The 14,550-nt window shown below is 25.7% G+C and overlaps 1 protein-coding gene across 1 annotated transcript; it reads left to right on the top strand.

The window, feature by feature from the left end:
* The first annotated feature begins 1,219 nt into the window (after positions 1 to 1,219).
* Positions 1,220 to 14,533, top strand: LOC145833777 (pre-mRNA-splicing factor RBM22-like). Its single transcript, XM_082940956.1, has 3 exons — positions 1,220 to 1,312; positions 11,810 to 11,990; positions 13,265 to 14,533. Exons 2-3 carry the CDS (start codon positions 11,824 to 11,826, stop codon positions 14,262 to 14,264), a joined length of 1,167 nt encoding a protein of 388 aa, XP_082797082.1. The 5' UTR covers positions 1,220 to 1,312; positions 11,810 to 11,823; the 3' UTR covers positions 14,265 to 14,533.
* The last annotated feature ends 17 nt before the right edge of the window (positions 14,534 to 14,550 follow it).

A 14,550-nucleotide genomic window follows, 5' to 3' on the forward strand; every position in this document is an offset into this window, starting at 1 on the left:
CAATGTAACAAACCAAAACAAGTTTAAAGTATTTTGTACAAGGTTTTTAAATAACTCTATGTTAACATATATCTTATCTAATTTTCAAAAAAACATAGTTAAAGTTATATATAGTAATAACTAGAGTAATTTTTATAAAAAGAAGTACTAAAAATTTTTTTAGTGAATTTACTATTTAGATAGAAATAAAAATTGTGTAATAGTTGTTTTTTAATTTAAAAACAAATCTTAAGCTTAACAATTAGTATGTCACATTATTTCACACAAAACACGATAAAATACTTCAAGATAGCTTTGTGTAAAAAAAAGTTAAAACAAAATACTAAAACAAAGCTAATATTGACTAATTAGTTTTCAAACTAATCTGAGTTAAAGTGTGGTTTGTACGCACAAAAATTTAAACAAAATAATATTTTACTGATTTAGCTTTATAGACTACAAAAAACTTTTATAATATCTATCACTTTCATTAAAACTTACTTATTTAACTCGTAGAAAACGTTTTGTTACATGTAAATCTATTTGACTTAAACTATAATCAAATCTAAGTACTTAAAATTACTTTTAACGTTTTTATCTATTGATGGATGAAAGTCTTATGGTTATAAGTTAAAAACTAGTTTCAAATGTAATTACTGAAATGTTCTCACGAATATTTTCCTTAAAATAGTGCTGGAAAATATTATTTTTTCATGAGTGTTATTTCTACTAACGATGTTAAAAATGTTTATTAAATTGTTTGTTATAAGAACGTTATTCTTCTATCTGCTGAAAAATTATATTTTTAATACTACAATGCTTGTTTGTAAGAACAATACAAATAATTTAAACTAAATTTAGTTATACTCGTTGTTTTTTTTGAAATATAGCTAAAAATTAAATTTTTTGCAACAGAAAAAAAAAAGATTTCCGCAACTATCTAGAAAAAGTTGTTATATTCAACTAATCTTTTATTTACACTAAACACAAAAATTAAAGGTAAGTAATGTCGATGGTTTAATTTTGGTAAAAATTAGAATTAAACTTTGTTTATTGTGAAACTTAATTTTTTTTATAGCATTTAAGAATACTTGGTCCTTTTTTATGGATAACTCTTGTTTTCTTTATGTCTTCAAAATTTTCCCTGCTATTTGTAAAACTGAAATTTTGAGCTTTGAACATTACAGTTTGAGTGGTAAAATTTGTTGGAATGTTATGACAATTCACATCTTAAATAAAGTTATAGAATAAAAAGGAAAACTGAAAAATGATGAACCCCTCCTATTATTTTAGAAGTGGTGCATGAAAACTTTAATTAGATTCAACAAATCCTGTTAGTTAACGTTTTTTAAATTGTTTTTTACATCTATGACAACCACCAGGAAGTATAAATTTTGCTGACAATGTAGTTTGTTTCTTAATATTTTCAGTTAATATTTCACTATTATCATTATTAACAGTGTAAGAGAGTATATTTTTGGTAAATTTTATTTTAAAATTTAAGAAAAAAATCCTTCACTTATAGTAATTACAGTAATTTAAACAACTTTAATTAAATTAGTAACTCAAATATTTTGAAATTTTATAAAATCTATGCTGTAAAATTAGTTTTGAATAGTATTTAATAATTTTCAAAAGTGTTATTACACATATATTTTTCTACTTTATACTGAAATTATATGGTTTTATGAATATTAATTATCTTCAAACTTGAAGTAGTTCAATGAACTTGATTTTTTAAACTGAAATTCAAGATGTGTGAAATAGTTTTAGGCTGGTTTTATGTTTAAATTTACAAAAGCATTATCATAGTATTGATTCTCACTTCAATAGTGTTTTGTTTTTAGTAATTTTTTTTTTGGTCATAATTAAGCAGATATATTCACCTTTTTTAGCATGATGTTTTAATATTAACATTAGTTTTTATTTTGAGTTTTTAAACTTGATTGCACCAATTTAAACTGAAAATATATTATATTTGATGTCTTTTTTTAACACATTTTTAGGCAAAAAAATTCTACCTTATAATTACATAAATAAAATTAAGCTTATTTATCATAAAATAATAAAACTTGAATACTTAAATGCTTTTAATTGACAAAATAAAAGCTATTATGTAGATACAATAATTTATATTGATTACGAAATTGTAAAATAAAGTCAATTTAATTTATTAGTTCATCATAAATAAATCTAATTCTTACTATGTATTTATACAGCTTGTTTAAAACAAAGTTTCTTTCTAGTTGAAACATATTAGTTATAAAATATTGATTTTTAGCCTATAATAGTAGTTATAAAAGACATCAAATGTAATATATCTTCAGTTTGAGATTGGTGCAACATCATTCTAGGTAATAACCAAAACTTTTCAGTTACTGTGTGGAAGAGCAGCGACAGATTGAGTATTATAAAGTTAAAATCTTTTCAACATTTATAAAAATTAAAAGCTGAAACCTTAAACCAAAAAATGCCTTTCAAAAATTAAACAACTTTTAAGATAAGTCAGTTTTTGTATAATTACAAGTTTTGGTACAAGAAGAAATTAATAAGTAAAACAAGTAACTTGTCCCCCTAAAGCTTGAAATTTCTATTTATTTGTTAAATCAGTGCTATAAAAATATCAGTTATGATTCTTATTGACTATTACTATTGACTGTTATTTTACTCTTAATATTGATGTCAATTTAATTGTTACTACTAATGTCTCTTTAACTTATTGAATATTTTTTATAATATAGTTTTGTATTAGTACTATTTAAAAAATGGTTTTCTTAAAATCTTAATATGTATAATTGTTTAAAATTTAAATTTCTTTATAGGCTATTAAGTTCTTTAATTTTTTTTTATAAATTTACACATCTAGTATTTTATTTAGTTTATAAAAAAATTGCTAAATATTTTATAAATAGTACTTAGTATCAGTATAGATCTTATTTGATATATATCAGTACCAATGGTTGTTTGTTTATTATTAGTAATCAGGATACTTTTTTTTCTTAATTGGATTGTCTGAAAATATAATAATAACACCTTTCTCCACATACATTGTTGTGTTTATATAGTTCTGTACTGTTTTTTTCTATATTCACAGTGGGCTGAAAACAGGGCTCAAGCGGCCATTGACCTTGATAAAATAATTTTCCTAAAAAGAAAATAATATTAAGTGTTTAACATAATATTAGATAGAACTTGATATTTTTTTTTAAATTGGTTTTGTTATTATTATGCTTTAAGTATTTAAGATATTATTTGAGTTTAAATCCAATTAGTTTTTGCCTTTTATAATTTAAAAACTAAGTTTAAAATAAAAGTTTTTCATAGTTTTTGTCAAAAACTTCTTGAAGAAAACTACAGAAAATACCTTAAAGACTTATTTGAAATTTTTTAATTATTTTTCTCAAGTTTTGTTTAATTAAATATACAATTTTTTTTTGTTAAAAAAAATTAATATTAAAAAGAAGGAATTAGGCATCAAAATAATGCTCTTATAAACCTAAAAAAAAGTTATTTTCCTATTGATTTTTTTTTTTGTATATTTGTTATATTAATACTATATAGAATCCTTGTTATATTTGCTGAAACAAAAAAAAAGATATTTCAGCACTAAACTATTTAGGTATTCTCTTTTAAAAATACACTGTTTTGCCTTAAGTACACCAAATAAAATTTTTGAAACAGTATCAGTTTTTTAATGAGCAATATACACTTGTTATTTTAAATTTTCAAAAAATTTAAATTTTTTTTAATTAACACTAAACCAAAAAACCTAAAAAAATATTTTTTTTACAAGCTTTCAAGGTATGTTTTAGCAGTTGCTGTAGGCCTTAATTTTGACATAAATTTGAAGTTTTTCAACTTATTTTTATACTTCAAAATAGCAAAAATTTGCTACATTTAAGCTTACATAATTTTTAGTATACATATAGCAGAATAGAATGAAACCCAGTTTGTAAAAGAGATCTAAAAAACTAAATAAATCTTTTAGTATAATTTTTAAGTCACTAAAATGGTCAATAGCCACTTGCCAGCCCACTACAATTTGATTCAATTTAAAAAAGTTTCTGTGAAACAAATTAAAAAAAAGTTCCTGTGAAACAGCTCATCCAGCAATAATAATTTTAGAAAACATTTTTCTATGATGTCTAACAGTGTTAGTGAGGGTCTAATGAAGGTATAAATTTTGTTTACAAAAAGCTTGAAATATGATCTATTAGTCAATATTGTATTTAATAAGAATTGTTAAATTAAATTAAGAAAATTAACTTTTTTATATCTATTTTGTAAAAAGCTTTATAAGTAAATGCAAAAGCACATTTTTTCTCAAAGTTTTTAAAATAATAATTAAAAATCTTGACAATTTTTCTAGTTTCTAAGTTTCTTAGCTAGATACTTCAAGTTTTCAACAAATAATTTTGCAACATTAGAAAAATCTATAAACAAATGAAAAATAATAATTTTTTATAAAATAAATTTTTTTCTTGAAAAGAAAAAAATTATAAAGAACTTTTTTTCAATTTGTTGAGTATATCAATAAAGTAGTTTAAAAAATATTGTTTAAAAAGATAGATCTTTAGTGAAATAGTCTCTTTTGCTTTTTAGTTTGATTGATCTATGAGGTTATTTTGATCTTATGTAACTCTTGGGAATGCTTGTATTTTGAAATTGATTACATTTTGAAAACCTGTAAAGTTGATTAGTAATATAGTTATAAATAAATAAGACTATTATAAACTGTCTTAATCATTCTCATTATTCATAATGTTAAGTATGAGATAAAGTACCAAATATTTAAATTATTAACATGCTTTACACTAAAACTAAGAGTTTTTAAATATATAAAATCTGAAATTTACAATCTTTTTATTTAGAAATTTATACAGATACTAAATAAAAGTTTTGGATACTATTTGTTATAAAAATAATATAGATACAGATATAGAATAACAATATAGCAGAATAGAATGAAACCCAGTTTGTAAAAGAGATCTAAAAAACTAAATAAATCTTTTAGTATAATTTTTAAGTCACTAAAATGGTCAATAGCCACTTGCCAGCCCACTACAATTTGATTCAATTTAAAAAAGTTTCTGTGAAACAAATTAAAAAAAAGTTCCTGTGAAACAGCTCATCCAGCAATAATAATTTTAGAAAACATTTTTCTATGATGTCTAACAGTGTTAGTGAGGGTCTAATGAAGGTATAAATTTTGTTTACAAAAAGCTTGAAATATGATCTATTAGTCAATATTGTATTTAATAAGAATTGTTAAATTAAATTAAGAAAATTAACTTTTTTATATCTATTTTGTAAAAAGCTTTATAAGTAAATGCAAAAGCACATTTTTTCTCAAAATTTTTAAAATAATAATTAAAAATCTTGACAATTTTTCTAGTTTCTAAGTTTCTTAGCTAGATACTTCAAGTTTTCAACAAATAATTTTGCAACATTAGAAAAATCTATAAACAAATGAAAAATAATAATTTTTTATAAAATAAATTTTTTTCTTGAAAAGAAAAAAATTATAAAGAACTTTTTTTCAATTTGTTGAGTATATCAATAAAGTAGTTTAAAAAATATTGTTTAAAAAGATAGATCTTTAGTGAAATAGTCTCTTTTGCTTTTTAGTTTGATTGATCTATGAGGTTATTTTGATCTTATGTAACTCTTGGGAATGCTTGTATTTTGAAATTGATTACATTTTGAAAACCTGTAAAGTTGATTAGTAATATAGTTATAAATAAATAAGACTATTATAAACTGTCTTAATCATTCTCATTATTCATAATGTTAAGTATGAGATAAAGTACCAAATATTTAAATTATTAACATGCTTTACACTAAAACTAAGAGTTTTTAAATATATAAAATCTGAAATTTACAATTTTTTTATTTAGAAATTTATACAGATACTAAATAAAAGTTTTGGATACTATTTGTTATAAAAATAATATAGATATTGTTTTTATGTAAAAATAATAATTTAGAATTAAATCAATTAACCAGTCTTGTACAAGTTTTTAAATGGTTCAATTATTTCAAGCTTATTTCAGGGTGGCCATGAAACCTGAAATCCTAGAAAAATATAAAATTAAAAAAAAAACCTGGAAAAACTCAAAATTTTGAACAAGTATCACTAACCTGGAATGTTTAACAATTTTTCATGTTAAGTAATGAAATTTTGATTTGACACATAAAATCTATCATATACACAATTTTTTTTTGTCATCATGAATTTTTTTTAATCAAAAATCAAATTTTAAGTAGCTTTACAGTATCCTTTAAAAGTTTTTACACTACTTAACTCAGTTATTAACCTAAAACTTAACTTTGGACTAAAATCAGATCCAAAAACATCTTCCTTCTAAACCCTGGAAGAAATCTCTCAAAAACCAGTGGCCACCCTGTTATTTAAAAGTAATGAAAATTTGCTCAATAATAAAATGACATCTTGTTTACCTGTACTAATCACTCAAAAAAGTAATTTTAACTAAATCTAATTAATTATGTTTTGAGTTTTAAGCATCTATAAAAATGTTGTCAAATATTTTTGATTTTAAAAGATTCACTTGCATGTTTTTTTTTGAGTTTTCATCTAAACTTTTTAAAAATACTTTTATAATGTTCAAGAATTTAGTATGCTGTTGAATGTTTTTACTAAAAGTCTTATATTCATTAATTTAAAGTTTATAAAGGTTACATTATGAATATTGAATCAAAAATCTATAATATTTATATTTGGGTATTATATTTACAGCAAACTTGAGTAAATAAATAATGCTATACAATTGTTTTTTTGTCAAATTAACAGGTATCTAAATTTATAGCTGATTGACAAGATAGTATTTGTTTTCTAAACTATTATTTTTTTAATTAATTTGAATTCAATTGCATTTTATATTTATTTAAATAAATACATTTTTATGTATTTATGCAATTCTAAATACTTTTTCCTAGTTTGAATTATACAGGGTTGCCACCTGGTCAGGAAAAGTCAGGAAATCAGGAAAAGCCAAGAAAATTTTTCAAAAATGACAAAAGTCAGTAAAAAATGGGGGGTTTTGAAAAAAAGTCTGGAAAAGTCAGGAAATTTGATAAAATTAGAAAAAAATCAGATGTTGTCAGTTTAAATTAACAAAACTCCTTGTTTTCCAAAGCCTTCAAATGGTAAAAATTAATTAAAAGTTCTTTAAAGTCAGAAAAAAATTCCAAAATTTTCCTAGAAATTCACAATAATATTTAATTTTATTTCCAATCCCTTCACGTGGTATGAATTAGTAAAATATACTTTATAAAACTGCAAACATTTTCTATTTAGATATTTAAGGGCATAGGGGGGTAAACACCCTTTTTTGGTTTTTTGTCTTATTTTATATAGTTTTTACTAAGCTACGAGATGCTTTTTACAGATTTAAAAAATTCAAAATAGTTTTTGAGATATAGCCGGTCAAAGTTGGAGGCAACAATAGGTACCTTATGGGAGGCGCAAACTAAAGCGGCAAATAACTAGAAATCACTAAAAATCTATCTCCTCCTACGTTTTTTGAGATAACTACCTCAAATTTTCAGGAAATGTTCCTTGCAATATTTATAAAATTCTGTCGGAAGGAATTTTTAAAAAATTAAAAAAAAAAAATTTTACAACAAAAAAACTAAAAAAAATTGTTTTTTTGTTTATTTTTTATACAAAATTTTTATTTTTTAATTTTTTTAAAATTCATTCCGACAGAATTTTCTAAATATATCAAAGAACATTTCCTGAAAATTTGAGGTAGTTATCTCAAAAAACGTAGGAAAAGATAGATTTTTAGTGAAATAGTCTATTTTTGCCGTTTTAGTTTGCGCCTCCCATAAGGTTCCTATTGTTGCCTCTGACTTTGACCGGCTATATCTCAAAAATTATTTTGAATTTTTTAAATCTGTAAAAAGTAGCTTAGTAAAAACTATATATAATAAGATAAAAAACCAAAAAAGGGTGTTTATTCCCCTATGCCCTTAACAAGTACCCTACTTGAACAAGCAGATTTTGTAAGCTTTTTAGTATTGATGATCTGTAGTAAGGACACTTTCATAGTGAAACTGTGATATATACACAAAAGTTTATCTAGCATAATTTTAGAATCCAAGTGTTTTTTGTTTAAATAATTGAGCTCTTTATAACTAAGCAGTTAGTTTAGTATTTTATGTAACAAGTTAATGTGTATACTTTACCTCTTTATAATTTTTTCAAAGTTGTTTAAATTTATAAATTAAGTTATGAAAGAGGTATATGCCAAGTTTACTTATTCTTAGTATTTTTTGTAGAGTAACTTAAGTTTTTAAAGTAATAAGAGTATATTTATTTGATACAAATTTTATACTAAATGATAAGAGGAAATATTTTATACAACAGATATACAGTTTACTTTTTTATGTCTTTGTTTAAAAAATACTTAAGTATATTCTTTTTTAATTGATTTTTAATTTAAGTAACTTATATTAAATAGTTTGGTAATATTTTATTAAACTAATTGAACAATTACTATAAGTAAAACTGATTGAGAAAAGTCAGAAAAATCTTGGTAAAAAGTCAGGAAAAGTCAGGAAATTTTTCTCAGCTTGATCAGTGGCAACCATGTATATTGCAATTCAAGATATTTAGTTTTTTTCATGTCATTTAAAAGTTTTTCAGAAGTAGTTGAGAGAAATTCAGACTATGTTTGATTTTTTATGAATTTCATGCTAGTTTAAGTATCTTTTTTTTTGTTAAATTCATATTTATAAATTTTAAGTCTTTTTGTTTATACTTAGTATTTAAATTTGATTAACAGTGTTTTTAAATTTATTTGCACTTTTTAAACATATTAAAAAAAGCTTAACTTAATCTTAAAGGCTGGCTCTTATGATTCACAGAGTAGTAACTTTGTTAAAACATGATTAGACAATAAATTTACTAAGTATTATGTCTTGCATCACATTAACTAGGAGTTTTTATCCAAAAAATAACTATTTTGGCTCTTTGCAATAAAACTATTTTGGCTCTTCGCAATAAAACTATTTTGGCTCTTTGCAATAAAACTATTTTGGCTCTTTGCAATAAAACTATTTTGGCTCTTTGCAATAAAACTATTTTGGCTCTTTGCAATAAAACTATTTAAGCTGAAGGCATTCAATAATATCAGTTTTAGCTAACAGAACTAGGAGTGACAGATTGAAATAAAAAAACATAGTTAGGATATTTTTTTGTGAAGTTAAGTACATTTTTAATTTATATTTAAATTATAAATACTAATATTGTGAGAGTTTTTAAAAATGAAATTAGTGAACAGTACTGCTACTTTTATAATTGCTTATTTAATAAGTAAATTTAATATTTCAATATTGATTTCTTTTTTATATAATTTTAAAAACCCTTCTCCTATTTATTTTAAATCAAAGAACTAAAGTAAGAGGTAAAGACATAACAGTTCATTGTAACCAGTTGCAATTTTATCATAGGTAGTTTCTAAAGTTTGAAATAATTGATAATTTTTATTGCAATTTATGATAATAAAAAGCTAATATTTGTACTTTATAGCTATTTTTTTCTAAAATAATTAACCTGCTTTAGAATTCCTCAAAAAGATAAAAAAGGTTTAGTTGGCAAATCAAAAACTTAAGTATAGATATTGCATACATATAAAAATTAAGTAGTAAGAATTATATAAACAACATGCCACTAAATGTTTTAATGAATTTGTGTAGAAAAGAAATAAAAAAATTAAGTGTTCATTATGTTTTACTAATATATTTAAATGAGTATAATACATTTTCAAAGATATTAATGCAGGGTTGCCACTTGGTCAGGAAATCAGGAAAAATTTTTAAAAATGACAAAGTCAGGAAAAAATGGTGGGTTTTGAAAAAAAGTCAGGAAATTTGATAAAATTAAAAAGAAGTCAGATTTTTTCCAGTTTAAATTTACAAAATTCCTTGTTTTCCAAAGCCTTCAAATGGTAAAAATTAATTAAAAGTCCTTTAAAGTCAGAAAAAAATTCCAAAATTTTCCTAGAAATTTACAAACATATTTAATTTTATTTCCAATGCCTTCACCTGGTATAAACTAGTAAAACATCCTTTATAAAACTGCAAACATTTTCTATTAACATATTGAACAAGTACCCTACTTAAACAAGTAGGTTTTGTAAGCTTTTTAGTATTGATGATCTTTAGCAAGGACACTTCCATAGTGAAACTGTGATATATACACAAAAGTTTATCTAGCATAATTTTAGAATCCAAGTGTTTTTTGTTTAAATAATTGAGCTTTTTATAATTAAGCAGTTAGTTTAGTATTTTATGTAACAAGTTAATGTGTATACTTTACCTCTTAATAATTTTTTCAAAGTTGTTTAAATTTATTAATTAAGTTAGAGAGGTATATGCCAAGTTTACTTATTCTTAGTATTTTTTGTAGAGTAACTTAAGTTTTTAAAGTAAATAAGAGTATATTTATTTGATACAAATTTTATACTAAATGATAAGAGGAAATATTTTATACAACAGATATATAGTTTATTTTTTTATGTCTTTTTTTATACAATTACTTAAGTATATTCTTTTTTAATTGATTTTTAATTTAAGGAATTTATATTAAATAGTTTGGTAGTATTTTATTAAACTAAGTGAAAAATTTGTATAAGTAAAACATATTTAAAAAAGTCAGAAAAATCTTGGTAAAAAGTCAGGAAAAGTCAGGAAATTTTTCTCAGCTTGATCAGTGGCAACCATGAGATAGATTTATGCTAGGAAATGCTAAAAAATTGTGTCTTTTTTCAGACAAGCTGTGTTTATATGGTAATAATACAAATATTTTGCTGATCGAGCTGTTTATTACAACCATCAATCATACACAGATGGTTTAAGTGATGTACTGGAAGTTTGATGATAGAATTCAGGAAAAAACTGTTATTTTTAACCTGTATTAAAGTTAGATTGAAAGCTTTATATAGTTTCAAGTTTTAGATTATGTATTTTAGAATAAGTTTAATTTAAGAGTTTGATTTAAAAAAGTCAGGAAAATTTTGGTAAAAAATCAGAAAAATTCAGGAAATTTTTCTCAGCTTGATCAGTGGCAACCATGATTATATAGTTAATTTAGTTTTTGATGTTAAGTATTTTTTTTGACTTGATTGCCATTTGGGTTTTTTTAAGGGCATAGGGGGGTATTTTTAAGGGTATAGCAATCTTCTTCAAATTTTCAGGAAATGTTCCTTATATTAAAAGGAAAAAATGTTACTTAAGAATTTTAATAATGTAAAAAAATAAAAATTTTATCACAAAAATTGAAAAAACAAGTTTTTTTTTTTCAAAAAAATAATATTTTTACAATTTTTATTTTAATTCTAAAGTAACATTTTTTGTTATTGTATAAAGATTAGACTGTGAAAGTTTGAAGAAGATTGATTGAAAAATGTAGGAGGAGATAGATTTTAAATAAAATAGTCTTTTTTTGCTCTTTTAGTTTTCCCTTTCTATAAGGAACCTATTATGCGGCCCAACTTTGACTAGTCACATCTCAAAAAATAATTTGAATTTTTAAATTGATAAAATACATCTTCAAGCTTAGAAAAAACTCTTTAAAATAAGATCAACTTGTAAAAAACGTGGCTTACCCCCCTATGGCCTTAAAACATTTAAATAGTCTCATACTTTAGTTGTCAAGTTAGCTTATAAAAATAAGTTTCAAGGTTTTTCGGTTATTTGGAAAGTATTTTATACAAAAGTAATAATACTTTAATTTAAAGTTTGTTTTAAATATTGATAACTTAATCTAGTTTAGCAACATGAATAACCCAATAAACATTTACAGATTTATAAGTTAAAATGGCAACATCGTTGGGAGCAAACCGTTACAATCGTCAGAAGTGGGAGGATGCTGACTACCCCATCTTGTGTCAGACCTGTTTGGGGGATAACCCCTACTTGAGAATGACCAAGGAGAAGTTTGGTAAGGAGTGCAAGATCTGTGAGAGGCCGTTCACTGTATTCAGGTATGTGTATGTTTCATTTGTTAAAATATATTGTAATAAGTAATACTGACACAAATTTATTCATTTAAGAATTCTTACATTCACAGTGTTTCACTCACTTAATCAATGCTGCTAATGAGAACCTCAGTTACAATTAAGTTTTATTCAAACATAATCTTTAATTAATATCTCAAAATACAGTAACCTGATAACTAAGTACTCACTTTGAACACAAGGGCGTACCTAGGAAATTTTACCTACACTAAGACAAACATGTTAAAAGCCACTGAAGTTTAGAATAGAGGCAAAGTTCCCAAAATAAAAATTTTTACCATAAAAAAAAACATACTTGTTGAAATTTTGTAAAAAAGTATAAGTTCTTGTTAGTTATATGTTTTTATGTATGTATATTTATATTTAACCTCAAAGTTTTTTGTTCTATCTTGTATTTCCTTGTACATTAAAAATTTACATAGTAAATACAATTATTTATTAACTTTAAATGAATAAAGATTAACGAAAACTTTGATTATGCTTTTATTGAATTGTGTTAATTTAAAAAAGCTTGTTTAGGTTTATAAAATTTCACTCCTGCTTACTTATTAATGAGCATTTTTTTAAAAACTTTTTACATATATGTTGCAGTCCTTTAAGTAAAGTCAATTGCCTTGGTCAGTTAGTTTAATTTTGTTCTACGTTCATGTTTCAATCTTTAGGTATGTAGGTATTAATTTCATTTTTAGTTTACCTAAATTTGTATGGTTCTCAAAGTATTTTTTTATTTCTATAATTTAGTTATATGGTTTGAAAACTTAAATTGCACTGTCTGTTATTTTCGTTAGATAAATTAAGACTAATATGTTTCTTTTGAATATTGGATTTGGTATACTCTTTGTGGGTTTATAACTTATTTAATGGTCCCTTTTATTTTATTGTTTAAAATTTAAAAGATTACAATTTATTATAAAATATAATACTTATGTAATATTTTTTTTTTCAAAGTTTAAAAATTGCATTTTTAAAATAGCGTTTTTTGACTAAAAAGTGCTTACCATACCGGTAACTCGTACCTAGGATGATCGTATCTCCTTGACAGGTTACTGTACTAAGATAATAATACTATTTAGAATTAAGATTAAGTATAAGTATCAAATTCGTCAGGTATACTATTGGTTAACTAAATGAATATCATGTTGTAGGTTTAATTTTCTAGAAAACAATTATAAATCTCTAACAAATAGAAGGAAAACTAATCCATTTAAAATAAGACACAATAAAAACTCATTTCACAACAGGTGGTGTCCGGGCCAGGGCATGAGGTTCAAGAAGACGGAGGTGTGCCAGACCTGCAGCAAGATGAAGAACACCTGTCAGACGTGCCTGCTCGACCTCGAGTACGGCCTGCCCGTCCAAACCAGGGACCAGGCCCTGGCCATCCAGGACAACATCGCCAAGTCGGACGTCAACAAGGAGTTTTTCACGCAGAACATGGAGAGGGAGATCGCCAACACGGACGGAACCACGGCGGTGGGAAGGGTGGGAAAGGCGCAGAAGAGCAACGACCTGCTGCTGAGGCTGGCCAGGACGCAGCCGTACTACAAGAGGAACCGGCCGCACATCTGCTCGTTCTGGGTGAAGGGGACGTGCAAGCGGGGTGAGGAGTGCCCGTACCGACACGAGAAGCCCACCGACCCCGACGACCCGTTGTCGGACCAAAACATCAAGGACCGGTACTACGGCATCAACGACCCGGTGGCTAATAAATTGATGGCCCGGCTGACGGACCGGACCAAGCAGGAGCTGCCGCCGGCCGACGAGAGCATCACCACCTTGTACGTGGGCGGGTTGGGGGACGTTGTCGGGGAGAAGGAGCTGAAGGGGCACTTCTACCAGTTTGGGGAGATCCACCTGGTGTTCATGTCGCAGAAGCACAACTGCGCGTTCGTGCAGTTCGTCAACAGGAAGGACGCGGAGGAGGCGTGCAGCAGGTCGGCGGGGAGGCTCGTCATCAAGGGCAGGCGGCTGAACGTGAAGTGGGGCAGGTCGCAGTCGAGCAAGAGCGCCACCCAGACCAAGAAGGCCCAGGAGGAGAAGAAGTTTCCGCAGATGAGGGGCGTCCCCGGCGCGCTTCCGCAGCCGGATCAGGTCTGGGGAAACACCGGCAACATGTACTACCAGCCGCAGGCTTTCAACATAGCGCCACCCACCGGCCCGCCCGCTCCGCCAGGGACTTTCCCCAACCAGCATCAGATCTACTACCCGTCACAGGACCCCAACTTGAACGGGGCGAAATAAACAGTTGTGGGGATTTTTATTCAAATGTGTTAAAGATGTTTCCAAAGTATTTTATTAATATTAAAGCTTAAAAATTAAAAAAAAAATAATGTTGCATTTATTTTTTTGCTATAAAAATAAAACTAATGTACATATTTTAGTGGTCAGTGGTTTATATTTAGTGGTTTTTTATTCTTAAAAATTATATTTACATTTTAGAATTAAACAGTTTTGCTTTCGATTTTAGCTAACTTTTTTCTTTTGTTTTAATAAAAATAAAATTCGATGTAAATAAATCAAAAAGTCT

Source organism: Thalia democratica, chromosome 4 (assembly GCF_965202585.1).
Source record: "Thalia democratica chromosome 4, ktThaDemo2.hap1.1, whole genome shotgun sequence".
In the NCBI taxonomy this organism is placed as follows: domain Eukaryota; kingdom Metazoa; phylum Chordata; class Thaliacea; order Salpida; family Salpidae; genus Thalia; species Thalia democratica.